At 41.7% G+C, this 15,534-nt stretch overlaps 1 protein-coding gene across 9 annotated transcripts in view; it reads right to left on the bottom strand.

The window, feature by feature from the left end:
* Positions 1-15,534, bottom strand: part of MARCHF8 (membrane associated ring-CH-type finger 8) — a 98,531-nt gene that overhangs the window by 50,034 nt on the left and 32,963 nt on the right. For 3 of the 9 annotated variants that reach the window (XM_041127173.1, XM_041127176.1, XM_041127179.1), the window contains exons 3-4: positions 10,765-10,806; positions 4,749-4,880 (exon numbers count right to left, since the gene is read on the bottom strand). The exons of 4 other annotated variants lie outside the window; for them this stretch is intronic. In XM_041127173.1, coding sequence (XP_040983107.1) covers positions 4,749-4,880; positions 10,765-10,806 — 174 coding nt within the window. The remainder of the gene's footprint in view (positions 1-4,748; positions 4,881-10,764; positions 10,807-15,534) is intronic. 2 more of the 9 variants (XM_041127172.1, XM_041127175.1) reach the window with 1 other exon arrangement.

Genomic DNA, 15,534 nt, shown 5'->3' with positions numbered 1-15,534 from the left:
GCCTCAAATACCTATAGTGCACGGATACAGTCAGAAGAAACTACCCTAGAATGACCCTATAAAGAGGACTGTGCTCCGCTCTGCAAGATGACAAAACAAAAACGGAGTCCCCAAATCCCAGACTGCAATAGTTGCTGTCAGTTCCCTCCTGACCTCCGTTTTCTCAGTGCTTTCAAGCTGCCAGCCTTCACTAGCTTCACACAAACTCCTCCAGAAGCACAGGAAAGGCACAATGGCTAAAGCTCTCTACAGAGTTCAACATGTAGGTGGTCTGACTCAGAGAGGTCTAACTGGCCTATTCGTATTCATGATTTTGTATCTAAGCCCAAGGTCATAAGCATCTGTATGCCAACATTTACAAACTGTGTTGAAATGTCTTTCTGTTAGCTTTAAGCTCGGATGTTGTCTGCGTCTACAGTCACCTCACTTCAAGATTGTTCTCTAAACATCGCTGAAAGGCAAATACACGACTGGGGAGCTCCAAAGCACAACTGCAATGACACACTACCATTTATTGTACACAAAACCTTGCAGAACATCAAAACACTACTTTAACTCCAACCTGTTCATTTGATATTACTTTAATATGAATGCACGAATAAACCAGACCAAACCAGAGCTGTATAGCCAAGATAGCACATCGCTGAGCCCTGTGCCCAAGATTTGCTCAGAGAGAGGCGGTGTGCAGGTTGGCACATCTCCACACTAATGTGCTCGCACAGCTTTTGGATTGGGCTTGTCTGTATCAGCAGTCAAGTCCTCACTTACTTGACTTGCAGTCAATCCCTGGAGATGCATGTGGTTGCCTGATATCCCTCTGTCTCCACCAGATCTTACACAGGGTCACATCCCTACTGGAAGCTTTGTATTTCTGCCTGCCCTGCAGTCATTCCCAGGAGGGAGGAAAGGATAGACAACACAGTTTCAGTCGTTTCTGCTCAGCTATCAGCACATCCTGTGCCTTTTAGAGAATGAGATCTGCTCAGGTATCAGTGCATCCTGTCTGTGCCTTTTGGACAATGAGACGCAGAGGTTTGGGGAGGTGTGGCTGGGGGGAAACAGTCTCTGTCCCCCCTCTTACTGACCCTCACTTGTCACCAGTGGCCAAGACATGCCCGTGATGAAGTGGCCAAATCCAGTGCGGTGTTGAGGCTGAAGCACAAGTTGATGATGGCACCCCTTTGCCCTCCTCCACCAGACCAAGGTGCAGAGATCTCCAGCCTGGCATGCTGCACTTCCTCAAGGAGATGCAGAGGATCCTCCCTCCTGCAGCCCCACTGTTGTTTCCCCCCCCCAGCCACATCCACCGGAGGAAGCCAGACACCGTCCCTCCTCACTGCTGGCAAAGGAGGGAGCAGGCAGAGGGCCACCCCGCTCTGGGAGAAGAGACAACGGCAAACCATAAGGAAGCTGGCCAGCACTGAGAAAAGCCAAATGGCACAGGGCAGGCTGCAAACCTGACATCATGAAGGCATGGTACGCTCTAAATAAATTTTACATCGTTTGTCATCACAAGCAATTTGATTGCAGCCCCACCATGGCACCAGAATACTTCCCACCATTAAGCTTTCTGGGAGGCAGCCTAGTGGCAGAAGGCCATGGACTGAAAACATGTTCATTTTGCACTACTGAAAAATTGATTTTCAATCTAAATTTATTCTTCAGTTATGTTTTTGAATAAAAGACCCCAGAAATACAAACTTACATCTGTTCTTACCGTAGACCTACCTTTAGAATTCCTTGTCAGCTGAGAAATAAAAACCGCCAAAGTTTTTCCACTGCTTGATAGGTCCTACAAAGAGGCCACCATGCTTTGCCTTCCCTGTTTTTTACTACTTTTCCCAAGGACATCACAGCTGCAACCATTTCATTTAAATGTTACAATACGATGCTGCCTTTATATCAGAGAACTAGCTAATAACTCCTCTTCCATTCATTTCTTTAATACCAACATAAGCATACTCTTCATTTCAGTTTGCGTCATTTCTTGCTGCTGCCGAACACTGAATATTTTTATTGTATTTCTGACTCTGCCATTAGGAATCTTTATATTCCATTACACAGAGACACTGAGATAGGAGATAAAACTGGTAAGGAGTTTTATCAAATAAGTCTCAGTCCCGCTCCCTGCCACAGTCTGAACACAGAGTATCATGTTTCCTGTTCTGGTTCAATTCCAGCTCTTCACAGTGATCTACAGAAAAATAACCAAAAATTGGATTTGTGCCCCTTTTCCCCCTCATTCATTAGCTGGGGTTTTTCTGTTCAGTGCAAACTCTCACCTTCCTGGATCCGTAAGTAATGGCTGAAGTGGCCTGTTCAGTTCAAATATATTCCTCACTCTTAGCTGATAGAGCGAATCTTTGGCAACTTTGGTAGATATTTTGATCCAGAACATTTCCCAGACATGTGAAAGTTCTTTATTTTTAATTACAACACCACCACCACCACCACTACCTGAATTAAAAGAATTGTAAACACCAGAATAAAACTCCTCTCCCCAAGAGTGAGATCTTATGATCTACAGTGTCATAGTCCATCCACGTCCCTCATGCTTCAGCTGCATGAGGATTCTGAGGAATTTCTGAAGCATGGGCATAAGCCTGAGCTCTTTCAGATGGCACGTCAAAGATGACACTCTAGGCCCCAGTTAGTTTAAGACGGAGGTGAACATGCTTGAATCCCCTCTGTGCCAATAAGGCTGTAATTGTTGTTTTGTGCTACAGTGATAGTACTAAATCTTATTTGATTATTAAAAAAAATAAAAAAAAAAATCAGCTGCATGGGTGGCAGGAGGGCTGAGTACAGCTAAAATCTGAATGTGGATAGTTGAAAGAACAACACAGAGATGCTTTTCGAAAACTTCATTTTAAACTATCAACACATCCACCCAGTACATTAAACATGCAAGTGCAGAAATAACTCTTCCTTCCCTATACCCTGATGACTAGACAACATAACTCTGGACTCCAGGTGTAACTGAGTAGTAAAGCAGTAAATACACTTTAATGTTGGGGAAAAAAAAAAGACAATCTTAAAAGTTTAAATCACATAATCCCAAATTCACCTCTTAATTCCACTGACTTCAATCAAGTAACTGAATGCATGGGACCTCACAAGTCTAATAAAATCAGGTAAAGAATCCTGCTAGCGAGCTTCCATGAAACAAGGATCTTATGCATTGAAAGGTCATACAGTCTGTTGTAAAAGAGTATTAGACTGTCACCTCTCTACCTCACAACAAATATTGAAACATCTGCAAAATTCAAGCAGCAGATCAATTCTCATGGTATGTACAGCATATAAATTTCAAGAACATTAACATGTGAAGTCAAAAGGAGCTTTTTAAGTTTTTAAGTCAACATTTCAAGTTATTTAGGACTCCCAAAAGTACTGATGTGCCCCCCCCCACCCCCAAACCCACAGGCTGATAGTGACAAAATATTGTCACTCCCAATTGTTAACAAAAGCAAAAAAGAAATGTCACTGAATATTATATTCTTGTGTACATGCAAATTCTATTTAGGTGATCAAGTCATCTTGGAAGACAACATACTGGCAGGCAGCATACATTTAAGCTTCACCAAAAGCACGTGATCATTAATCTCCTCCTGGGGGATTTCACACAAAGCTGACAATTTCTGCTTCCACCAGTCATGCTTATTTACTAAACCCTGGATTGGACTTCAAACTATCGTTTTGAAAAGAAAACAATTTGTCTGCACAGCAAAGCACCGTTTCGTCCTAGTTGTCTAGCAGGGACTCTTGATTTTTGCACTTTCAAGTTTGGGGTTTTTAGCAGCCCACCTAACTAGCTAACTAAAATCCTCCCCGAACCGAAACACCCGGCCCCCCCCAGGGAAGGCAGGCAGGCGGGACGAACACACGCACCAGTGCAGTTAGCAGCCAGAAGCGGCATACGTACTTAAAGCACACAAAGCAAATAACATTTGAACATTCTTGCCAAATGAGATTATGTGTTTGTATACCTCCCTCTCTCACACATGCACAAACCCACACATTACACAGCAAATAATGCTCACGGAACAGAACAAAGACCCTTTGTTATTGTTCCATAAGGTTTTGCAAAATCCCCTTCTTTGTCTAAAACTGAACTAATAGTGTTGTTCGAGCCCTGAAGATCTAAATATACAAAGCTTGTACAGAAAAGGAATATAGATTTCTTTTAGAACAACTGATAACATTAGAAAACACAAGCTTTTGAGAACAGAAGCCCCCATTTACAAGCATCTTTATTCAGAAAATTAAAAAAAAAAAACCAACTAGTAAATACTGCAGCCATTCAAATGCACACACTCTGAATGGACACAATTGGAGCTTAAGGCTTATCACACCCAGCTGTGTTTTAACAGAATCTCTTATGGTTACCTCCCCCCAAATAAAAGTGCTAATACTAATACAATTAAAAAGCCAGCTTAAATAAAAACCACCCCAAAAATTTCCAAACGCCAGCAAGTTCTCTCTCTGCTTTTAATCTCCAGCACCCTCAGAAGGTTCACGTGAATGAAGGAAAGGTGCTTAAAAAATAAAAAAAGCAGCTTCACAATTAGAACTGAACAAAGTATAACACTAAAAGGGATCATTCATGTAGCACTCTAACGAGGAGCCTCTACAGCAGCCTCTCTTGACAGGCTGCCCTGACGTATGTATTTATTTTGCAGGGCTTAATAGCATCCCTACAATGAACTGTAAAGCCAAGATACTCTGCTGACAAGGCATTCTCCTACCTGCAGCTTCATTTTCCAGCATGAATGCATGTGTGTATCCTCAGCGTAGCTTCCCCTGGTTGCATGACTCCTGTTATCCAGACTAAAGAGACGGAGCTGTGTAAGCAGAGCTGCTGACTGCCCTACATTTGCCTGCAGATGAAGAGAAAGAGTTGGTGCTGTACTTGCTTGGGCTTGTTTAAGCCCCCTAAATATAATACTAGTGTAGCTCAAACTAGACTAACTACTTCCTCCAGCTGATCCCAGTGAAAAGAGCTTGTGATGAATAATGCATGAGAGCTCCTATGAACGCGCTCCATTGCTTGCAGCAGCTGATGTCCATCTCTACCCCCTTCCCAAAAGCAACCCCTAGCAATTTTTGTGCTATGAAGCATAAAAATTCTCCCACTGTCCAAAGAGCAAGGAGCATGCCCCTCCCAGAGCCATTTTCTTTCCTCTACTCATTAGTCAAACCAACAGATCTGGTGATTTTCTTTTTTTTTAAAGATAAAAATCTATGCAGCTAGAAGTCAAAGAAAGCACAATAAGCACAGAGCCATATCTCTGGACTACACAATACTAGTAAATTCAGTTGCTTAGTAATTAATTTTTCTTATTCTTAAGGGCTGTGATGCAAGAGAAGCTGTATAAAGATGAACACTGAAGACAGAGAAAGAATGTGACAGACCAGAAAATAATACAGCACAAAGAAGGTAGAAAAAAATTGCTTGCTGTAGCTGGCAAGTTCAGTTGACTGTTTACAGAGAAAAGAGATTGCTTAGGAGAACTTAGTGGGTGGAAGGATATGGGGGATAAATTCACATGCTGCTTCTCTTGAGCAATAAATTCCACTATGTCAATACAACTTTGCAAGCTAACTACACAAATCACTCACTTTCAGATATTCTTCCAAAGAGCGAACAAACACAAGAGTAATTTGCAAGTACTTTATTTGCAAGTGCAATTACTGCAATAGGCAGATGTCACTACACCCCACTGGCGGATTCAGTTCTATTTCTCAGAACTGTTTTGCTTTGATTTCATTGTTAGATACACAACAAATTATTTGACACCTCTTTACCAGTTACCTGCTGCAATATGCGTGACATAGCCATCCAAACACAACTGACAAGGCTCTCACAAGCCATTAGTTTCCTGTAAAGGAAACATGGCTTTAATGTATCATTTACAGTGAGAGCGTGTGTGCAGCTTCCTAAATCCTGAACCGTGGCTCTTCAGTTTGGGCATAACTCTAGAGATCTCTGAGGTCATATTTCTCAGGTCACATCAAAACTCAGAGACAGTCCCTGCTTTCTACCCTCGCCTCAGGTGACTTACACAGAAAATGAGAGAGAGAAGGTGAAGACAACTAAGAGGGACCAAAAAGAAAGGGATATTCAACACATTAAGAGTCACCTAGCGCTGAGTCACAACTGGTTGTAACTTTCGAAGGACTCCTCTTTCACCTCTGCTAAGGGTGATCCTCCTGCAAGGATCAAAGCTAACCTTAGGGCTCTCCAGATTACATTATCCAGACAGTTGCATTTATTGTCATGCTTTCCCTGGGACACCCTCTGACCTGGGGAATGCTATACACACCACAAGGCAGAGGAGAGGATCTCCTTTCCCTTCAACTGCACTTTTTTCAGACCAACTCCATCTTCTCACCCTCATCAGTTCCCTGCCACATCCACTTTTAAACCGAGGTTTTCAGATGACTGCACCCCATTCAAAATTCAGTTTTACCAAAAAATGGCATGGTACAAATCTTGCAGCCAGGACCACTCTGTACATACTTTGTTTCTCATGTTCTTTCTCTCACTTACGGGCAGGACAACATCCTAAGCTAGATGGACCTTTTGTTTCATCCACTACGGCTGGTCCCATATGCTGAGCACTCTGCATAACTCACTGTTTCTCCCTCCCCCCAGACTGAATATTCCTTTTTAAAAAGGAAAAGTCCAATACAAAATCAAATCCACGCAAACATTATCAGATCCATAACAAAGGCTATGGAAATACTTCATTTATCAATGTCCTATGGATAAACTTCAAGGAGGCAAAGATTCTTAACATTTTAAAACCAGGGCCTTAAAGTCTTCCTCCATCTCCTCCATCATGATTTTAGAAATGGGAACCAAGAAGGTTCCAGAGAATTAGCAGGTCTGCCCAAAGTGAGAAGGCAGGGGCTCTGCATGAACCCAGCCTTGTACACCATGAACTACAAGGTAAGGAATCGGGCTGAACATGACAGATGCAGGAGGACTACTTTATAGAGAGATCTCGTGTTTCTGCAAAGGAAGCCAAGACGACTACACCTTGTCAGAGGAAACATAATCATATGGCATACTCAGATTCTACACTGTAAACAAACAGTGGCAGATTAAACATCTCAAGTGAATCATTTAGAGTGCAACACACTTAATAGTTTTGAAACAAGGTATGTTATGTTCATTTCTATACAACTGACTTAATTCCAGAAACCCCAGCAAATGGTAAATAATAAACTGCACGATTAGCTCTATCAGCGAGCAGCAGGGTTCAAAACTCACCTCAGCATTGTCATACCAGATGAGCTTTGGTTAAACAACAGAATACTCTTCCTTCTCCATGTGCAGACTCTTGCACATCCTCAGAGCGGTGTCTGGTTTTGGTTCATATGGGACTACTGCGAACAAGCACTTTGCAAACAAAATTTCTGCCTTAGCTCAACCTGGGCAACTGCACTGCTATGAATTCACTCTCCAGATGTTTTCTTTAATATCTGGAAGATAGTGTTGAATTCTGAGATTTTTTTTTTTCCAGAGGCTCTAACTCTGAGACTAATGGAAATGAATCGCTGCAGGGGAGGGGGACAATCTGCCAAAAACACACATTTATAAGGCTTTATATACAGGGAAGTACGTACCTAGGGTCAGTTAAGAACTTCATATAGCCCTTTGGATATTTACCCTTTTCCTCTTAGCACTTCAGGAGGTTAGGTCAAAAGTTATGAAGGTTGGTTTCTAAATTCAATGGGTGTATTAATACCATTACGAAGAATTATGCAAACACAGCAAGCTGGAAGAGAAATCCGGTTTAATTACATTCTGCACCAGCATTACGCCAATGGACTCTCAGCAGAACTATGTCTGCACTTGGCCCACGGGACTACTCCCATGACACCAGGTGTTATGAGTAAGTTTCTGGGAGAAGCAAACCAGAACACAAACAGATGTGCATAAGAGTAATTAAACGCTTTTTATTATTTTAGACAGTTCTTTCCGTTGGGTATTCAATTTAAAACATAACATGAGAGAATTAAAGCTTATCTGCCTTCTAAAAAAGGTCCTTCATAGGGATTTAAATAAAAAAAAAAAGTCTTCTCCTAACTTTTTAAAGAATAATGAAGTCAATTGGTTTCTGAATTCATCCGTTCATTTAATGTAGCATACGAAGTTTGTGTTTCTTAAAACCTTAGCATCTGAAATGATGGGATTTGCACTAAAAATCTGACTGTCCATTTAAAAACACCCGCCCATACACAAATCCCCCAAGTTCACGTATCACACCTTCAGAGAAAAAAACATTGGAAACATGGATATTGGAAGTCTAAAGCCACATGGCAAACAACTCCAAAGTGACATGAGTTCCCGGATTTTTTAAAGTGACACGCAATATTTGCCTACTTTGGGTTAACACACTCTTGAGTCTTGTATCCCCAAAATAAAGCAATTTTTTTTCTGAAATATTAAATATTTGATTATTTAATCAAACATTGGAATTTAACGAATATGTTCATTCTTATGTTTATGAGGCTAAAAAGAGCAGTTTAAAAATTAAAGGCATTCTGCTGAACAGCTTTATATTTCATTTAAAATAAACAGCATTTTGTAGCATTCTCCTGCATGCCTGAACAATCACGTTGCCACCGTGAAAGGAGGAGATGCAGGAGAGGCCTCACCACAGCAAGAACTGTGCATAGCAAAATCATCTTTCATTCATGCGCACTTATTAGGTGAAACTTGAAATAATGTGTGTGGCGTCAGCTCACAGACACATCACTTCATTACATGCTTATGCTAGGGGCCAAGCTGAATCATTTTGGTTAAGTATTTAGCTACTGGCTGGCCAGTTAATTTTACAGTCAAATTTTGTACAGTCTATTTAGTTTCTCCCATTTTTAAATAACTGCAACCTCCTGGGGAAATTCTCTAGTAGACCATCTGCTCGTTTCCTATAAATCCTCCTTTCAGACCTTACGCAAATTTCCGAGCTGCCAATCAGAACTTCTTTGATGTCTGGGTGAAAAAAACCCAACTATTCTGAACTAAAACCTGCAGTACAAAAAGATTAGTTATCCCCTGATCAGTTAAATAATGATAGCAAAGCAGGTCATTTCTCTGCTGTGCATCTCAAGCAGCAGATACACCCTCAGTGGGATGAGCACTTATGGTCCTCTCTGTCCACAGGTTAGGAAAGGACAGTCACGATCCAGGGACAATTTATCTCACATTTTTAGCTCGTTATATTCTCTCTCAAGTTTCTGCGTGCCCAAGCACCTTCTTTGTGGACATCTCTGTTGGTACTGCCTGGGAACAGCTGATGGAAATTCCCCACGTCTAACCCCAAAGGAGGGCGGATGGAAGGAAGAACCAATTTGGATGGCAAAAGCCTAATGGGAGAAAGACGGAATAAGGAGATGTTAAATACCAAGCAGCGTTTCCTGTCTGTGAATTTGTATAATCATGCTTGTGCAAGTGCTGCACTGCTCTTCTCTGGCTTGTGAAACACTGCAGGCTCCACAGATCCAATGTTACACCAGACTTTTTCCAAACAAACAAGGCTGCAGGGACTTTCAGCAATCAGGAACACGCTGAGGGAGCTAACAGACTTTGATCCAGCAGATGTTTCTCCAAGCCTATGTGAATTTCACAGTGGAAAAAAGAAGTGAGGACTTTAAATCTATTTTTGATGAAATGAGCACCAGTATCCAAATTCTGTACCAAGCGTTAACAAATACCACATAACATCCCCTGCTTCCATGAAATAGGCAGAAAGATAGCAGTACCTGCAGGTAGGAGCTGACTTTTGGCTGCTGCCTGTGCCCAATTCAAATACTTGTCACTGCAACAGTAAATTCACAATGCTGCAAAGCAATATAATGGTGCTTACTCAAGTACTGTCAGTGTCACTAATGCACCTACGAGAGTGGGGTATAACAATATGGCCTGAAGAATTTTTCCAAAAAAGCATTAAAAGATTGATTGTAGAAAAAAAACAAAATAAAACAGATCCACAAAAAGCACTTCAGACTAGAGAAAATTGGGTGATTGAACAGGAAATGAAAATGCCAAGCAACTAAGGGGCATATTGAGCTTCCTAAATGGTTTTATTTCCCCTCACATCTACAGTTTGGCTCTTTGTTCTGGTTTTGGCCTCAGAAAATATAGCTGAGTTCAGAATAGTGGATTGTACAGAAGTTCTCCCCAACAAAACTGCACATACAGGAACTAGTTAAGACACTTTCACAAACATTTGAGAAATCTAAGAAAAAAAGTAAAAACCAGAACTTTGTTATAAAGAGGAACTATAAACAGCTTCCTCAGAATTTCCTAAAAAAAAAAAAGAAAAAGAAAAGCAAAGCAAAAAACATGATCAGATTCAAAACTTGCAACAGCTAAACCCCACCTAAATATTGCACTAGAAGAATTCACCAGAAAGGGTGCAACAAACATGGGGGTTAGGGCTCTGTGTGAAACAGCCCCAAAAGTTCTGGTTATAAACCAGAACCTCAGACTTTACACTTACTTCTGTCTTAATGACTGAACTGAAAAACAGCAGGGCCATAAAAATGGGTTGATCTCATCTGCCTTCCTTCACTCTGGAATCCACTGAGAATTGTGTGTGCCTCGGCTAGGTTTACTCCAGGTAGCCAGACAGAAGTCAGTCTCAAAAAAGGACTTCAACAATCTACTACTTGTGTTCCAGCTGGTTACCCCAACATCATTCTTGGGGACAGACAGCACAGGGACACCAGAGCACGCTGCTGAATTACCCGCGGTGGACATGTGAACAGAGGGACCACGGCGGACATTTTCTGGAAAAGGATAAATTGTGAGAGTGCATTTCAGAGCCAGCCAGAGGAAAGATACCTGGGTTTTGCTGGATGAGGTCCTGGGGAATGGCACTTTTAATGTAGTTCCTTTAAATGAGTAGCTGTAGCACCAGCTGTAAGGAGAGGTCAAAGAGAAGCCTTTAACGAACTGCAGGGCTCTCATGATGATTAGCTACCTGCTAGGTGCTTTACAGGTGGGCTTGTATCCCGAAGGTCAGACTGAAACCAACCAAAATGCTAAAACATTTAGACCCAGATAGCAGAACTCCTGAAAGCAAATATTTGGATCTGGAGATGATGCCTACCACATTCAATACATGTTCCTGATCTCTCCTGGGGACAGCAGGAGGTTTCCTGGCAGTTCAGAGGCAGAGCAGTGGGGCCAGGCAGAGGCTAAAACTGGGAACGCTTTCAAGAGATAAGCAGCTGCCACCAGTCCTACTCAGTGTGAGACTGGGTGGACTGGGGGGAGTTCAAAATGCTCATAAACCTAGGAGGAACAGCAGTGCTTTCTGCTGTACCTACATTCAAAAGGAAAGAGGGGTTTATAGATGATAAGGAGACAAAAATAGAACGAAACAGCATGGCATAGACACAATACAGCCAGAACTGAAGCTTTGAGGGGGACAGCGCAGCCCAGCTACCCAGGATTTAGCTTTCTTCCCAGCTGCATTCACGGGGAAGGCCCAGTTTCCCATGGAAACTGCAAGCTCCTTTACTTCAGTCAGTTCATTCCAGTAACCATTAGAAAGCATCTTTCAAAATGGCATTATTTATTCAGGCTCCAAAACACACAGAACAAACGGTGTAAAAGAAGGCCCCAATACCTGGGTGCGTTACGCACTCCTGAAATTCTCCCAACTAACTCTTGCGGAAGAAACATCCCTCACACCAGCTGAGCTCAGGATGCAACTGGGAGAAAGCGCTGTCTTGCAGCAGACATGCTCGCCTCATCTGTGGGGTTTTTTTTGCCAGCCTATTGTCTCCTATTAACATTTCCCTAGTAGTCTGTTTTACCTCACCAAAACTCCCACCCTTACTATGTCTGATACGGTGGACTGTTCCCTTTTATTTCTTTTCCCAAATGTTTCCGTCTAAAAATGGAACAAACGATAGTGATAGAAAACACATTAAATGGTGAAGACCCGACTCCTGAGAGATCTGAAGTTGGCCTTGTCAACAGAGAATCAAATGAAGATATTCCTGCTGGTTCCACAAGATCAGTGCTGAGCCAGGCATTAGTCAATATTTTCAATAATCATCTGGAAATGAATTTAAAAAAAAAAACAAACCATAGGAAAGTTGCTGCCAGTTACATTTACAGGTGACACAAAGCTTAGCAGGGTGGTAAAAATGATGAGGCATACAGCCACTTCACAGACAGCGAGCATCTGAAATTGATCTGAGGGAAAAAAAAGAAACAACAAAAGAACACCTGTACTCAAACTGCATTTTATTTTCACCAAATCGAAGTGCCACAGGCTGTAACTGCAAGTTATACAGGCTTCAGCCTATAAAGCAGGAGTACAGTAAAGGATTTAGGAAGTTGCAGTGACGTGACAACTGGAGATGAGAACCTGAATGGGGTTAGAGGACAGGATCAATGCCATTCACCCTTGCATTATAGCAAGTAGAGATCAGTTTTCCCTCCAAAGTCCAGCACTGCCAAGGTAGGTCCTGGAGAACTGAGGGGGGACAACAACTGGAACACCACCAAAACCCTAAAAGCAAAAGCGGCACAGCTTGCCTTGTAATTAAGACACTTGTACCTCCAGTGTCACAATCTTTCCTTTCAAATAGAAGGAGAGGGGGGGCTGAACGGGATCTCTTTCCATCCCTCACTCCCCCCAAACATTTTCAAGGCTGTAGGAAACACCCTACTGGGAGAGATTCAAGAATTTTATCTGTAAATTTATCTAAAAAGTGGATGACCTAACTTGTTTGTAACACACTGATAGGTCCAAAAGCACAATTTAAGAGCCTGTTTCAATTAATGAAGAAAGATTCACCAACAACTAGCAGCTGGGAGCTGAAGCCAGAAAACCTCAGAATTAAAAAATAAAAAATAGAAGTTGGGTGTGGTTTCTGTAAACTGTGATGGTGGTTGGCACGGAAACAAACTACCGAGTAAGAAGATTTACCCTTCATCTTCAAGTCAAGGCTGGAGGCTAAAGTGCCTCTTCCAAATACCATGAGTTATGGGTTCAATGTACGTTGCATCTAGTTACCCCTGTAACACAGGTCATTACAAGTCAGATGTGGCCATCCCTGCTGGCCTTCAACATCACAAACTTCAAAGGACTCATTAAAATAAACCAAGCCATTCTCAACCAGACTGATGGGACGGGGTATGGGGGTGGGAGGTGCTGCTTTTATGCTGCTGACTTCAGTTAGGAACCAAGACAATCAGCCCTTTATTACCAGTGCCTAGAAATATATGAATATATATTTATTTTAGGTAGCTGTGTTCTGCTTTGCATATTAAAAAATTACATACAAAATAGCTGACCCCCCTTTTTTTTTTAAATTTAATCTGTACTCCAACATGCCTTCCCCTCTTCCGCATGACCTTTGTCATTGTATGATGATACAGATTTTTTTTACTTTGCTATTTGAAGCAATATAAGCCCCATAGTCAAGGTTTTCGTATTAATCACAGAAGAGAACCAGTTCAGTTCTATTCCCAGCTGCAAGGGGAGAGGGTTTCTTGTATTAGTTTAAGCACAAATTAACACTGGCAGTACCCAGTGGCCCTAATTTGCAAATGTTTCTGTTAAGTAACCTAGTGCTTCCCTTTTAAGTGCTTAACTTAAAATATCTATGGTTTCAAGTTTACAGGTCAGGTATCCAGTAGCTGTGCTTCCCTCTTCCCAAATGTCCCAACCTTGGTGTCTGAAAACAGAAACATCCTATTTAGGGGTCACTTCCACATTTCTGCCTGTGGATGTTTCAGTAACTCCAGTGTCTCTGGAGTACCTGATGCTTGTCAGCAGCCAAAGGGGAAGTCGCACTGCAGCATTTCATGCAGAATGAAGCTGTTTAACTGCTGTTACATTAACCAGCTTAGGGAAATTAAGATGCAAAAATTAGCGAATGTTTCACTTGGTTGCATACGAGCCTGCCTTGCAATCTTTACCCAAATAATGTGCTTTCAGCCATCTTCATTACAGTAAACATAACTAAAGAGGACTGCAGGGGGAAAAAAAAAACCAAACCAACAAACAACTCTTTCCTGTTCGCTGGGATCAATCAAATGATTTCACTGTTGTTATGCATAAAAACTGAAACAAAAAAAAAAAATCATGTAACCCACTTGCTGAGGGAAACGTACGGTGATGTTTCAAACTTAACTATCCGGAAACCACCTCCTCTGGCATCTACTGCTTGGGAATAGTTACTAGAAATAGGCAGGCAGATGATTGCCAGAAAAAAACCTTTACAACTGACGTGGGGTTTGTGCATCCAGTCAGAGCTGACTAAATCATTTCCTGTTCTGAAACTTTCCGTTCAGGAAAAGTTACCGCTATGTGTTACAAGACTGTTCCCTGACTGCTTTAAAGGAAAAATGAAAATGAATTGATTAGTTGGTATTCAAAAGAGCCAGAAGCAGCCCCTACAACTTTTAAACCATCTTTTTTAGGCTCCTATCTAAATCCTAGGAAAAGGATAATCTCATACTTCTTTTAAGAATCTGATGCCAATCCATCATTCTGAATGATCAACATGTGGTCGTGGCATTTAAAATATAGTATAAGGAGAGAAAAGAAAAGCTAAAGAAGAAAGAACCCAAGTATTGTAGACAAGTCACTTCCATGGGCTGTATGGTAAAGTCTGGCATCAACATATACTGCAGAGGTGATAGGACACAACTTCTCTTGTGCGACATCTATCCATGTAGGGCCTCAGAGGACTTAGAGACATGCCTACTTGTATCTGCTCTGGAAAGACTGTACTGAACTATGGAACTACAACTTTCCGTTGTGTAAAACCGCTCCTCAAACACTAGAAGTTACACAGAGATCTGCCTCTTGTTTCTAGCAAGCATCTTTTCCTCTATTTAAGAAAGGTTAACACTCCCCCCCCCAGGGAAGCACAATTCTAGCATGGGAGATGCTTCACAATAGCTCAAACTTGATAGCCACCTCTGAAATGAGTCCTGGTACTGGCTGAAAAGGTGTCCTGAAATAGCATGAAAATAAGAAGGGACAGCATGGGGTGCCATTCTTCTAACTCATTTATTGTTTTCCTAATGACAAAGTACAGAAGAAAGGATAGTATATTGGCTCAGAAAATCCTTAACCTGCCTCCACACAGTTTTGCAGTATAACGTAGGCAAGTTTTTAATGTCCATTTTTGACAGCTCTATAGAAACTAATTAATTAAATGGCTAATACAAAGCTCCACTAGCAGAAGAAAGATCAACTACTTTGTTGCAAAAGATTTCCATGACTAAGGTAAGTTTAAGGAAAAAAATCCATGCCTGACTATATCAGTGTACATGCTTCTACTGCACACAACCTCTCCCTTCTGCACTCAAGTCTTCACCAGCCTCATAAATCAGGTACGCTTTAATCACACTTTCAGGAATTACAGCCAACTAATCAGCATCCTCAGGAGCCATGATCTCAGGTGTGCTGGGGTGTTTCTAATATTTATTCCAGGTTCTCACTTCCTTGTACACTCAAGCCTACTACATCTGTTGCTGAAATG

This window comes from Aquila chrysaetos, chromosome 11 (genome assembly GCF_900496995.4).
Source record: "Aquila chrysaetos chrysaetos chromosome 11, bAquChr1.4, whole genome shotgun sequence".
NCBI lineage: Eukaryota > Metazoa > Chordata > Aves > Accipitriformes > Accipitridae > Aquila > Aquila chrysaetos.
This window is presented reverse-complemented; position numbering and strand designations above follow the sequence as displayed.